The following is a 14,264-nucleotide window of genomic DNA, read 5'->3' on the forward strand; positions in this document are numbered from 1 at the left end:
GTAGTATAAACGAAGAATTGAAGGAGCTCAGTCAATTTGAGCCATAGTCCGCGACCGCGCCGCGCCGCACTATGTGTGAAGCGGTGAGTGCGTGGAGACTCAAAACGCCTTCACTTTCGGGCGTATGCAACAGGGACATCCGTAGGGTTCGAATAGTTGCATCCAAGCGTTACGATGAAAGTCTTCCCGTATTTGTCGCAAGCAATACTATCTTAGGGCGCTTTATTTGCACATTTCGGGTTAGTACTTTCGGGCATTTGCGCATTTAGAATTTCACTGGCCACTTACGTGATTTTAACCCTCCTGTAGGTGTCTTCTCTCTGCCAAATGCAATTCGTGGGTCAGTCGAACGCATGAAAGCAAACATATAGAATATGCGAGTAATACATTCCATCTGCCCGACTCTCGGCTGTTCAAAGCATGGGACTACATTTTGCAATTAGGAACTACAGTTCTGGCTCAGTCAAGAAACAACGTTTGTGCCACCAGTTTCCCTACGTACTTAAGTGTTTTTACGCACGAGTCAGAAATTGTAGTTTCTAATTGCAAAATACAGTTCAATTCACCAAAACTCCCTCAACTACGATGTAAACCATTCAGGGGACGACTTCAAATTCGGCATGGAGTATTCATATCAATGTGGCAGCTCTGTCGCAATGAGAGACAACTGTGGAAGTGGGTTGGTCAAAATGCCCACGAGAGGGATGGCAGCCGTTGTGTGCGGACGATAAGATGTTACACATTGCCAAAGGCAAACAAACACCCGAGTGATTATTGGGAGCGACGTTTAAAAAAGTCCAAAGGTTAATCGGCTCCTAGTCGAGCATGGGGCGCTGAAGAAACGGTCAGTTTCCGGGCGGCCTTTCGAGCGGCACTCACCCTTCGCGGTTCCAGTCGAAAAAACGGCCCGTTTTTGGAGTCCTCCGAAGAATCTGTTCATTCGGTGCCTCCGAGGAAGCCTGTTTCGCGATTACTTCATATACTTCCGCGCTGGTACATTTTGCCGGGATTGTCGAGAGACCGTTTTGGCGCGTTGATTTTTGGCGGTTTGTGTATACGTTCCGGATATAATATGACGGACCAGGTAAGCTCGAGCGCTTATTTTCCTGGTGCAAACTTCATCCTAACTTCAACCTACCCCTCACTGGAATAAAAAACACATTGGATCTAGAGTCCAGACTCTTGAAAACATTGACAAGAAAAAATACTCTTGATTCGATCGGATTTTTGCTTGAATCAAAACGAAATCCGCTTAAATTAAGAGGCTTGGTTCTTGATTTAAGCTAGATTCTGATTGAATCAAGAGTACTTTTTCTTGTCCATGTTTTTAAGAGTCTGGACTCTAGATCCAATGTGTTTTTTTTTCCAGTGCTAGTAAAAGTGAATTAGCCTGACGTCGGGCTAACTCACTTTTACACAAACTGATTGCGGTGGACGCACGGGTCGTAGGACAGTTTGTTGGAATTTTTTGCCAACGTGCGTTAAAAATTCAGTCTGCAGTTGCCTTCCTGCGAATGGACGTGACTAGTGTTGCACCAAACAGCATATCGACGGTGAAACTACCAAACCACGTATCTCGGTTTGCGACGTCGCAGACTTCCTGTCATACTTTATTTTTTAAATGAAAAACTACTTAACATCCAGTCTTGAAAATTTCTGTGATTTTTCCTCTTTGTGCGGAGAAAATTCCGTGAAAATTTCAAGGAATGATATTGATTTGGTCTACTTCAAAAAAATAAAATGTGAGCGTAGATTTTTAAACACAACACACGAGATACGTGGTTTGGTAGTTTCACCGTCGATATCTCTTTGAGAGAAAACTGTGCTCATATGAGCTTTTTCACTCTGTATTGAGATTTTCAGCCTTATGCTGAATTTTTAACGCACGTTGGCAAAAAGCCCCAACCTACTGCCTGACTCACTTTTACTGGGGACCTACAAAGTTTTACAATTGAATGTAATTCTAGTGCGAAACCGCGTATCTCCATGGCGGTATTCCAAAATGTCCGCTCCTATTTTTTCTTTTTGAGGAGAAGCAAGCCAACTTCATTGCTTGAAATTTTCACAGAATATTCTGTTCTGCTAACGAAGCGGAAAAATCAAGGGAGTTTTTAGAAAATTACGTTGATTAGTTTTCCTAAGGAACAAAAAAGTATGACAGGGAGTCGGCAACGTCGCAAACGGAGACTCGTTGTTTCGCACTTTGGCCATAGAATAATTCTAAACGAAAGAGATTTTGGTCCACTAAAACTCAATTTCATTCGTCAATGATTAGGATATGGAGGCGTAATCCAGATATTTTGCGGCTTAAAACGTCCTATGCAGGTATGCCAAACTAAAGCGGGATTAAAGCTGTTTGAAAGTTGCAAATGAAAAACTCGTTTTGAAAAGTAAACTAAGTCCTTAAAAATTTAGCTCGTCGTGTTGAGCGTCTGATTACAATGCAACCGAATCTCATTGGCATACAAATTGGACTAAGTATATTCTGCAATGAGGGATTACTTTTTCTGGTTCACCCACACAATTACCTATCTGCACAGCGAAACTAAAACTATTTCTAAAATGTGAAAGAAATAGTAAGTCTTCATTGCAAAATATATTTTGATCAATCGAAGAGCTTGAAACTCATCCTTTACGACCATACAGAGAGTTTTCTGCCGACCTTGCAAGATCCGATTTTTTGACCCAATTCGTCAAAAATAGTTCCACTGGAAATTCTACCTCCGTGGATTAAAGTTCCTTTTTCCGCGAACGGCCACCAATAGACGTCACCACAAAAGACGGAACCATCTTCATCACGTAGCACAGGTTTCAATAAAGTGTCATCGCATGGTAAAAATATTGAAACTGTATCGGAGTGTTGCGTATGTTGCCTATTTGTTAATTGAAGGGGCTCCTTTTATTGAAATTCCTAGCTACAAAGTTGAAATAATTTGATTTCTTTCTTTTTTCTCGCATTGCAAATCGCCTAGCTCGCTCACAGATGGGACTCTATGTTTTGATCTTTAAAATTGGCATCTATTGACCAAATGATTTAAAAGTATTCTGAATTCTTTGCAAAAAAAAAAAAAAAAAAAAAAAAAATCAATTTTATTTCATTGAACTGTAGAATTATTACAATATTTTCTCAGCATATTGCTACTTGGGATTCAACCGTTATAAAAAAAAATTATTAATTTAAAAGATGTATCTGGCTTAAATTCAGTCGCATGAAGGCGAATTGGACGCATCTCTGCTAAATGGAACGAAGCACCATAGAAGGGGAACGCGGGTTGAATTGGTAGGTTCTGTGGACCGCGGAACTCATTCTGTCCTTCGCCCACAATGCTTTTCCGAGGCGTTTAGTTTCTGTCACAGATTTGGGTCCCGCATCATGTCACGATAGGTGAATGTTGAGGAAATCGCTTGAATAAGGGAGATCTTTAAAGTAGAATACTTGATTGTTAAAGGGAAAATATGAAAGAAAATTGAATCAGTGAGTTCGAATACACACCAACTCGGGTTTTCTTTCGATTTTCACTTTTTTACGGTTTAGTAACACTTATGGATAAAAGCATCTGTACGCAATAGGAAATTTCGAAATTGCATTCGGAAGTGCTCGAAACAGCCACGGGAAAAGGGAAAAGTCGAAGTATTTCATCGGAAGTACCAATTTTTGGTCATTTCAGGGGAAACGGGTGACCATCCGATTTTGATGTTTTCTTTTTTCGGTTCAGTATACCTTGTACCAACAAGTTATATAAATATTCAAGCGTTATTCAGGTCGAAATATATAAATTTTTCTAGGCAGACTATACAAAATCAGTATCTGAAAGTCGGTGCGAACGAAAACACACCAACTCGGAAATTTTTAGACGCTTAATTCTCTGTCATCAAACATGGCGTATGATCGATTTCAACTTGGTGCTTTACAAAGTCTCTAAGTACTTGTCCTTCGGCACCAAAAAGGTTTTTCTGAAACTAACTTCTTCGCCCGCTGCGCAGTTTTAGGTGTTTCCTGAACAATTTTTTTTCCGAGTTGGTGTGTTTTCGAACTCACTGATTCAATCAGGCAACGTTCCACGAGGTTAGGCTGATTCCGGTTAAATTTTTCCGATTTAGAGCAAATTTGGACTGCATTTTCAATTAGAAACTACAATCTCACGCTCATCTATGAGATCACCTGTCTGCGCAGGGAAACTTATGGCACAGATACTGTTTCCAACATGGGCCAAGAATTGTAGTTCCTAATTGTAAAATGCAGTCCATTTGACCGAAGTCCCATACCATCATTTTATCACAATAAGCAGGAGTTCACAGAAAATCAGCGAGGAAGCTCCGATCCTAATCGACATTCATTCAAGCTCAGAAAATACGCTTTTAAAGTCTTTATCAAGACGCTTGGTGGTAGAAAAGCGTGTGCACCACGATGATTTCATGGCAAACACGCTCTTTTCACAATGTGCAATGAGCATGCCAGTCAATGAATCAGCGCTGGAATCTGATATCACTGCCTGATTCGATTTTCCGGTGACGAGCATGGAGCACGTAAGCCTCGCTTCCGGCTGAATGTAGAGTAGTGCAATGGGCAAACTTTGGAGGCAGCACCACACCCGTCATTGTTTATGTTTCGCGAATCGAAAAACACACACATCGGCACCGACCCGAGACTCGTAATCTACGAGCGGGTCAGTTTTCACCGTATTTTTAATCAATTTTTCTTATTCTTTTTGGTATCTTATCGAATACGACTACCTGGAGTCCTCCTTAGAAATCACCGAGGAGTGCCTCATGTCTGGTTAGTTTCGTCAGTGATTTAAGAATCGGTGCATGGGCTGTATTTCCGATGCTCCAGCTTCGTGAAATTCCTCGCAGTTAAAATTTTCAGTATATTTGTTTTATTTTTTAAATTTAGGTCAAAGTTGCGGAACTCAAGTTTTGAAGTGCGTGTATTTTGCCTGTCGCACACAACCACCTGGTAATAGCTATCCTCTGGCGGTATCATTCACCCAACAGTGTGCGATCCGAGATAGTACAAATATATTAAATTGCGATTTTATGAGATATGTAACGGTGCCAAGTTCTGTAAAACAGAGGGACGAACAGAATTTTCAGAGTGGTCAGCTTTGAATTTCCTCCGAAAGTTCGTAGAAGCTATTGGGCTATTAGTCGGTGATAGGCGAGATGGGTATTCTACAAAGGAATTATTTGGCTGTTTCCCAGGGCAAAGCAGGCATCAAGTTGGAGGACGACCCGATTGGACCGGAATCCGCGCTGGTGGCCGAACGCGAGTTAAGGGAGACACCTGAAAGGATACGCGAATCGTGCGAGCAGCTCCGCGCTTTGATGAAAGGTAAAATTCATTTCTCTTTTATGGCCTGGTTACACGCTCAAATTTCCGTCAAATTCCGATCAAAATGATGACCAAGATGGCGGTCGAGAGTTATCTATATTGATGAGTAAAATGAATTAAAACATCATGTTGATTGAAATAAGCATGAAATAAGCACGGTTGTGTGGAAATCAGATGAAGGATGAGCCCCACAGTTCCATCATCTACGATCAAAAGGCCGCAGAAATTTGATGGTAGATGGTGCGCATCAGTCACCATTTGATCGGAAATTGATGGGAATTTGAGCGTGTAACCAGCACATTAGCGGTACATGGAAAAATATTCTGTCAAAGCCCTGCTAAAAACGACCGTGTTATTGATGAAAAATACTGCCGTGCTAAGGAAGAACGCCGTATGAGCATTCGCGAGTTGCCAAAATTCCTTCGATAAAATGTCTATTTTTGAGGAAAATTTTGAATATGTTTCCTTCAAATTCTCAGGAGCCTTAGGATAAATTGCGAACAAAATTATCAGAAAAATTGAAGGAAAAATATTTACAAATTTTTCTGAGAATTCGTGATTTGCCAGGGAAAATTTGGCAACGCCTGATTGTTCATACGTTGTTCTTCCTTAGCACGGCAGAATGGTACCATGTTGACGCCACACATGGTATTGACATGGCCAGATTGATTATAAGTGACCGAAATGGTTCCAACATGGAACGGCGATGATACTAAGTTTGTACCATGTTGACACCAGTTAGGCGGCAACATGGCACCAGATTTCATTCACCAACATGTTCGTTTGTTGTATTCCTGGCGGCACCAAGTGCTACGAATTTAAATTGCAATGTAAAGTTATTGTTACTGCATCGGCGTGTTGTATATGTTGCCTATCTACTGATTGAAGGCACACGGCTTATTGAAATGTATTGCAATGCAATTGAAATAAGTTGCGATTTTTCATTGCACTGCATATTTCCTATCTTCCTAACACATGGAACTCACGTTGTTGGTTGTTTAAGATCGGCATTTATTGACCAACTGATGTAGACATATTACAATTTTATGGTAAAAAAAAATTCAATTTAATGCAATAAATCGCAACTTTATTTCAATATTTTAATTGCACTGTGATACCTGGGATGTTGGTAACATCATGGCACCAACTTCAGAGTGGTAACAGCAGGGAAGGATTGAAGTAAGTCACCTCGAAGCGCTTTGTTCTGGTAACGGAAGTTTTTGGTCTTTGAAACCGAATTTTGGCTCAGAAACGAAAACTGTCGTCTATCTGCAAAAGGATATCGCCTCAATGCTGTTCCAATATCCCCTAAGTTGCGGCAACAATGGCAGGGTATGTTGCAGCAACGTCGAGGCAACATTTTTTATGTACCAGAAAGCAATATTGTGGGGTCATGTGATGCATCAATATGGGGCTGGTGACATTGGTTGTTTCTGACAAGGTTTATTTTTACACACTCATATTAATTTCTTTATGAAACGAAGCTTGACTGGAAATTTTGACTAATTGATAGTGCTCTTGAGACCATTAGCAAGTCCTCAGCATAAAAAAATAACGTTTTTCGGCTGCACTGAACATTTTGAGTTGTCACCTGAGGTTTAACTTTGCCTGGCTCCAGCACATGCAAATTTTGAACATTAGAAATGAATTCTGTGACATGTGTTGTGCCGCTGACCTATTTATGTCTACTTGGAAAAGTTACAAAGACGTCAAAAAGTGAAGCAACATGCTGGAAGCGCCAATTTTTTTTACATACGATTATGTTAAATTTTTCGATAATGTGTACATTTGCTTCTCTAGATTCGACAAGGTTAAGTCAACTCGCTTGATAATCGTGTTTGAGTATGATGTAATTTTTTAGGGCAAAGAAATGCACGTTTTGTATTTGATAAGGCTTTGGATTTATTTTTGCTGGAACTTGAATCAAGAGTAAATTGAGCTAATTTCAGCGGCGGTTCCCATACCAGCGACGTTGACAGTTCTAGGTTCAACTCAAATAAATCTTGCGCTGAGCTGTCTCTTGAATTTTAAAATGAACTTTTCACAAAACAGCAACTCTGAGTGTAAACACCAAAGGTCGTGTTTGCTTTCTATGGTGTCTTAAACCGCTCTGTTCCCAAAGTAAAGCCACCTTTCCTTTGATGATTGCGCGCCGTGCCACCGCCGTGGCACCCTCTTTTTTAAAGTAAATAGAAGATTTTATCGTGGATTTTATCTTTTCCCGCTGAATTTCATCAACAAAGAATCGATCCTCAAGTCAACAACTTCCAGTTCCTAATGATTAAGAAATGATTCACTCTTGATAAACATATCATCATAAAAAGTCTAAGAGGAAAACATTAGAGAGGAAAGAAAGTTTAGAGATGTCGCAGGCATATAATTAAAAAAGACATTTTCTAAAATGCCTAGGCAGATAGTAAAGTAATATTACTTCATTGAAATTTTGCTTCTTTCGCTAACTTTAGAATGAACAATTCAATCTTTATATGTTGGAACTAATTCACTGTAAGAATGTGCACCATGCGACGGAAAATGTAATGATCTTTAGCCCTTGAACTGAGATTTATCTCAAAATTTTCAGAATGTCATAAAATACAGACATCATTTACGAGGGAAAAGAAGGGAAATTTCGTGGATTTTCTGAATTTTTACTCTAAAAACGTCAAAAACTTCAGAAATATAAAACCATTCGAAAATGGTCAAAGTTTGACTATATTCCTCGGCATTTAATAAAATGAATGATATGACTAAATGCCTGGGATTGACAGAGAAATTCACAATGAGTTTCTTTAAATTCACAAAAATTTAGAATAAGAATATAAAATCTACAATTTTGTTATGATTTGAAGATGTAACTATTGTCCGTCTTATGAACCGAATTTTTCATTTAAATATTTCCTTGCTGGCACAATTCAATTATAGTAATACCGATTAGGATCATAATAATTGGTATTAATTTGTCTATAATTCACACGTATACGACTTCTGTACTCATATTGCCGACTTATTTATTTAAATAAGTCACTAACTTAGCGTTTAATATATTTTTTCAGAGCATCGACTTGTGTTTCGAGAGGATGATGATTTCTTGCTGACTTTTTTGCGGCCCACAAAATATTACTCCCACAGCGCTCTAGATCTTGTGAGTATTGTTACGCTTCTAATCATGTTTTGAATTTTGAATACCTATATCATTAATTTTGGAATCCCTCGATACCTAGTCTTCACATTGCGCTATGGCCTACATGTCTTGTCGATGAAGGCATCCTCGTGCCGAAAACGACTGATTCCTAAAGTAGGGGAGGCATGCATCGTGCCACACTGTGTGACGAAAAAATCAAAATTCTAAGGGAGAGCAAAAAATTTAGTAATAAAATGACGTGATCTCCAGCTTATTTAATTACAATAGACTTAATTACGAGTAAAGCAATTAAACATCCCCAAAAAGTAATAGATTTTCTTTTTTATGGCAGAGGTCACGTGACTAATGAGTTCAAACTCGAAGGACCTACGAACCAAGTAGTCTACTGTAAAAGGAGTATAATTTCTGATCCATATGTGCAAGTAAAACTTTGATTGAGAAAATTCTGTTAACATGTGCAACACAAAATACATTGTTTTCTTTTGATTTTCAGATGCGCCGAATAGTTGAGTTTCGAATAAAAAATGCGAGTGTTTTGCACGGACTGATACCAAAGGATGAAGAAGACGGATTTCTGAATAACCGTGTTGTAAATGTTCTTAGAGACAGAGACCAGCATGGTCGGAGAATTATGGTCATTCAATGTGGAGGTATTTATTTCACTCAAATATTCATTTGGTGTGCTGCTTTCATAAAAAATATGCTGAAATATTTCCATTTTATTCGGTCGATGATAGGTCCGAAAAGTTTAGTTCACTTGTAAGTTAGAATTTGTCAGCATTTTGGCATATACTTAGCAGTATTTTATGGGTTTTGCAAATTTCAAAAAAGATCCGTACTTATTTTAAATTTTGCAAAAATCATAGAATTTTGTATGTTACATCTTATATTTTTTTGTCACGGTAAATTATTGTGGTTCCTTGCAATGATCTGTTTCCAAAGCTTTGCTGTTGAATTCAATTGCAATTTTGTAAAAATTGTCCTTTACCTGCAGCTTTGTTCAAATCACCCTCAAAACTCTCTTTAGTACACAATAAATCATGCCTACAAGAGAAGATCGCATTGAGGAATGACCATGGATACGATATCTAATCCCCTTCAGATACAACCCATTGATTGAAGGTAAATGTCTACATGCAACTATTCGTGCTCGAGGGACGGTCAAATTGCATACAAACTAAATTGAAGGCGTTTTATCTTTCCGTTCCCTCGCAGCTATACAAGGTGCGCGGTTGCATCTTGTATTTTTTTGCTCTGCTTAGGAAAGCCGCGATGGGAGGAGAAATGGGTGGCAAAGCTTTTCTTCAACGGCTGTTTTACAACTATTTAGAATTGATTAATTAAAACTTAAGAATTGAAACTTTTAAAATGACGTCTGAATTTCTTTTCTGTGATTCAGCTGACTGGAACCCGCGGACGGTGAAAACGGACCAACTCTTCAGGATGTTGTACTTGATCCACTTGGCAGCCATCCAGGAGCCGGAGACACAGGTCAAGGGAGCTATTATCATCATGGATTTCCACGGGATGAGCATGACTCAGGCCACGCACTGCATGAACCTCACGTTTGTAGCACGGCTCCTTACTTTCATTCAGGTAAAATCAGATACACTCTATTAGTCTCTTCCCGAACGAAGGAACGTAACTGCATTGCAAGGTTGCAAAGTTGACACGATTCATTCAGTTTTTTACAAAATTTACCTGCGCACTTTTTGGTTGAAAATATTTCTAATTTTCGCAAGAGATTAGAAGAAAAATCAGTTAAATTTTCAGTTAGAGATTCCCAAGATTCTCCTTGTAAATATGCAATTTGCGCGGGAAAGTTTGGCAACATTGGAATGTAATCACTTTTTTTCGTTCGGGAAAGCAAATGTGGTAAGGCTAGCAAAATGGGTAAAAAAGAAATTGAGGAAACTATATTGCAGCTTCTAGTGCGGATAGTTTTCCAGCATCTGGAATCAACGGTACCTACACAAAAATCGCAAAAATTAGAAGAAACGCAGTCATAATTTTGAAACTGTGTCACCGCGCAGGTTCTATCATATACGCAGTTATTACTCGCTTTGGAGAAAATCAGTCTCCTGAATATTTTACCCGCAAGAACGAAGGACCTTTTTCTTTAAATGTAAACTTTCTGCTTTATCATGAACTTCAAAGAAAGGCAAAAGAGCTTTGTGTTGCGGATGTTTTAGAAAATTTAAGCTGAAGGAGGATATTTGACACAACTTATTTATTCATATCTACGAATAATAAATGTCCTAAACACTATTTACCTAAAAATCCTGTGCTAGGCATTCATGGTCTCTTAAACTCATACTTTTTTTGTTTCAGGATGCTATGCCTCTGAGGCTAAAGCAAGTTCACATAGTTAAGCAACCGTTCATATTTCAAATTGTGTGGAATGTTTTTAAACCATTCATCAGAGAGAAATTAAGGAACAGGGTGAGTTTCATAAAATATTTCATTCTGTTGACTACCGTACACCTTGAATTTTCGGCATTACGGAGAAGTAGGGAATGGAGGAATATCGTCAAAATCAAGAGTTAGATTTTTCCTCATCCGCAATCAACTTCAAAACCGAAATTTGATTCTTAAGGTCTCAACCCACCTTTTCTTGAATTTGTTTTCAATACTGATCCGTCTATTTGTTTATAGGTAATTAATTTTGATACGTAATGACCTGTCAAGTACAATTCAGTTCATATACGTACCTGCGTGTTGCTCCGATATACTCAACGGATATGATTATGCAGTCAATTTTTTCTTGGCTGTGCGTTATAAAGAAACTCTGCATATCTCATCGACTGTATAATAAAACGGGGGCATAAAGTAGTTCAGATATTTTAGCTCAATGGTTCAAATAACCAAAATAATTTAAACATACGTACACATGAAAATGCACCATTTTTAAATACTTTAAAATTTAGTGGAATATTATCTGATTATTAGACTAAGTGTTGCCCAAAAATTTTCTCCTCCCAAAAATTTGTGCAACGTCTTATGTTCCCTACGTAATTCTACGACTGTGCTTGTTTCAGAATTCAATGATCATCATATTTATAGGTTGTGTACCATCTTTTTCAGCTTTTCTTCCATGGTTCAAAAATGAGTAGTCTTCACAAATTTATAGAGCCTAACTATTTGCCCGAGGACTATGGAGGCTCAAGGCCAAAAATAGACTACTCTAGCGCCGATTGGTTCCCGGTTCTGAATGAAATTGAAGAGGACATAAAAGGTTTGAAGCTTAATATTTTCTAATTAACTATCATCTCTACGCAAAATCACATTTCTGGATAACATCATCGGCGGTTGTATGTGTCAAAGAGTGTTTCTTGCAATTGATTTTTCTCGTGTGCTAGTGAATCATTAATTGCTTCATTAATAATTAATGACAAAATTCTATACAGAATTTGGACATAACATTGTGTTCTATTGCTGTGGCCGAATCTATCAAACATTGACGTGTTCAATTTATTTAGAATGCCGTGGCTAATAAATCAATCTGTTAGGCACAGCTTAGTTTATATCGCTAACATCGCCGGAGAAGCGTAAGAAGTGTCGTAAGCTATATCGACGGAAAAATACATAGGCATTTTCTGGAAAATGCTCTTGTATTTAACGACTGTTATGCATTTTTATGACTTTTTACAGGTAAGGCTCTGGGGCTTTTTACTTGTAAAAAGTCTACTCATGGTACAACAGACTCACTCCTAGATGAAAATTTTGATCCTGAGAAAAACACTCAAATTCTTCGATTATTGCTCTATCCTCTATCGTTCCTATTTTACATTAATTTTAATTATATTTTTTTCCAGAATGGAGCTCATTCGGCTACTTGCCGGAAGGACAGCCCGGGAATGCAGAAACTGCCCAAGATTCCCCGTCATGAGAGATTTCAAAAAACAACTGAAGATGCATAGATCGATCACCCCGGGAGAATGTGTTTCTTTCTTTGTCATCTTGTCATCATCTCTTCATTTGATTATTTGTCAGGAAGCATTCACTTCCGGAACTTCGTTACTTCAGGAAGTAACGAATTTTTTAGGAAGATTCAGGAATCTATGTATATGTTTTTTTATACTTTTTGTACTTATGCGCTCCGTTTGATTGCGATATGATATCGTTATAAAAATATGTTGATTCAAGATTTTAGATGTGATAAATTTCTATCAAGCGGCCAAATCTACTCGTCATGATGGCACCGCCCTTGAATTTTGTGAGGAAAATTGTTCACGCCGGTGTTAAGCCGAGAAGCCACTTCAGCTTCGCCGTTTATCGACAACGCCTAGCATGGATACAATTACTTCTGTTTAACGGTTGTTATTGTTGCATATTCAAAGAATTGAAGGCACCCCGGTGTCCTGCCGTGCTGACATGGAACGCAATATGAGCGTTCAAACTTGATCAAATTCCGTTTAATAAAGTACGATTTTTCTGGGGAGCTTGTTTGTATTTTCCAATGATACTCACAAGTTTTCTACAAAATTCGTGTTTTATCAAACGAAATTTGGAAAATTTTGAATCCTCGCGCGGCGTTTTTCAATAGGACGGCAGTATTAGTATAAGGTGCTTTTCCTCGTAATAGGCTCTTAATTTTTTACTTTAAATTGTGTCAACCAATTATATTATGTAATTTTCTTGTTCCAGTTGTTGAGAATGTGTACATTTTTATACGTTTGTACTTTTTATACATTTGTAATACATGATTTTATACCATCGCTTACCTCCGACTTCAGATTTAATATTCATGTCGCAACATCACAAAATGCAACTATTTGCACAGTGGCGAGGCTTGAATGATCGATTATAGATATTTCCCATTTGAAGCTATGGCAAAGAATCGGTTATCAAGGTTTTCGCTGCGAACACCCTATTTAATGTTTATCGATTCTTTTCCATTGGTTTAAATGGCAGATCTTTCGATAAATCGCAAAGCACGTCACGCCACTGATTTGCAACGTGCTGACTATTCTTCATGCAATTTGGTATCACCACTACATCCGAGGTCGTGGCTTTTCACACATTAAAATTCATAGCTCACATGAGCATTCAAGGTAATGGACAGCATCGATCCTTTGAAGATTCTCATAGCGTTGCTCCCAAGGTGCAAGGATGTATCTCAATTTTCATGTGAGCCCTTTAATCCATATAAATCCATGCATTTCTGAGCTCACGCAAAAATGGAGGTACATCCTTACGGCGGACGAGCATCGATAATGGAGACTACTCGAATGTCTCGTGATAGAACCCATAATCAAGCCAGCGCTAGAAGATTTCCCTCTGCCGATAAATTCAAATATTCTTACCACGTTTTCTTTGTTGAATAATTGAGTTAATCTTCATCCATCTACTCGTCCTACGCCGTGTTAGTGTCGCAGGAAATTAGTCAAATCCGACATTTTGTCAGATCTGACAAATATATATTCAGACAATCAGTCAGATGGTATGGTTGACGGCAAATATTAGTATAGAAAGATGAATCGATTATCTATATATGCTGTAATTTTGTAAAACATTTTGTAGAAGATAACTTAATCCTGTAAGTTTTTTGGTATGTCGTAGTACAAGCAACCCCGATGATGAACGATTGTGGTCATGAAAAGCTTCGGTATGATTCTAATTTTATTAATACGTCAAATTACAGCATGTGGCTAATCGAATCTTCTTTCCAAACCGTTAAATATTCCTGCTTAGATTTTGCAGTTTTTCTGAATCTCATTTTGGTCTAATATAATTTTCGCGCGTTTTTTATGCCATCGCACAATTTGCTGTCACTGTAATTCAAACAAG

At 38.3% G+C, this 14,264-nt stretch overlaps 1 protein-coding gene across 3 annotated transcripts; it reads left to right on the plus strand.

Moving 5' to 3' along the window:
• Nucleotides 1-1,057: 1,057 nt before the first annotated feature.
• On the plus strand, nt 1,058-13,197 carry LOC109030934 (alpha-tocopherol transfer protein-like). Of its 3 annotated transcripts, none has more exons than XM_019042172.2 (8): nt 1,058-1,084; nt 5,203-5,332; nt 8,386-8,474; nt 8,968-9,124; nt 9,874-10,070; nt 10,806-10,916; nt 11,559-11,709; nt 12,290-13,197. In XM_019042172.2, exons 1-8 carry the CDS (start codon nt 1,073-1,075, stop codon nt 12,361-12,363), a joined length of 921 nt encoding a protein of 306 aa, XP_018897717.2. In that variant the 5' UTR covers nt 1,058-1,072; the 3' UTR covers nt 12,364-13,197. The 3 variants fall into 3 exon arrangements, with proteins under 3 accessions (XP_018897717.2, XP_018897715.2, XP_018897716.2); XM_019042170.2 differs by lacking the exon at nt 1,058-1,084 and adding an exon at nt 4,590-4,667; XM_019042171.2 differs by lacking the exon at nt 1,058-1,084 and having other exon boundaries at nt 4,784-5,332.
• Nucleotides 13,198-14,264: the final 1,067 nt, after the last annotated feature.

Source organism: Bemisia tabaci, chromosome 5 (genome assembly GCF_918797505.1).
Source record: "Bemisia tabaci chromosome 5, PGI_BMITA_v3".
In the NCBI taxonomy this organism is placed as follows: Eukaryota; Metazoa; Arthropoda; class Insecta; order Hemiptera; family Aleyrodidae; genus Bemisia; species Bemisia tabaci.

Bases quoted from the DNA above. Each gene is read 5' to 3' on its own strand.
- LOC109030934 (XM_019042170.2), top strand. From the start codon at position 4,605: ATGTTTCGCGAATCGAAAAACACACACATCGGCACCGACCCGAGACTC. The intron at 5,333-8,385 runs GTAAAATTCATT...ATATTTTTTCAG, and splicing joins GCTCCGCGCTTTGATGAAAG to AGCATCGACTTGTGTTTCGA. The intron at 10,071-10,805 runs GTAAAATCAGAT...TTTTTGTTTCAG, and splicing joins GGCTCCTTACTTTCATTCAG to GATGCTATGCCTCTGAGGCT.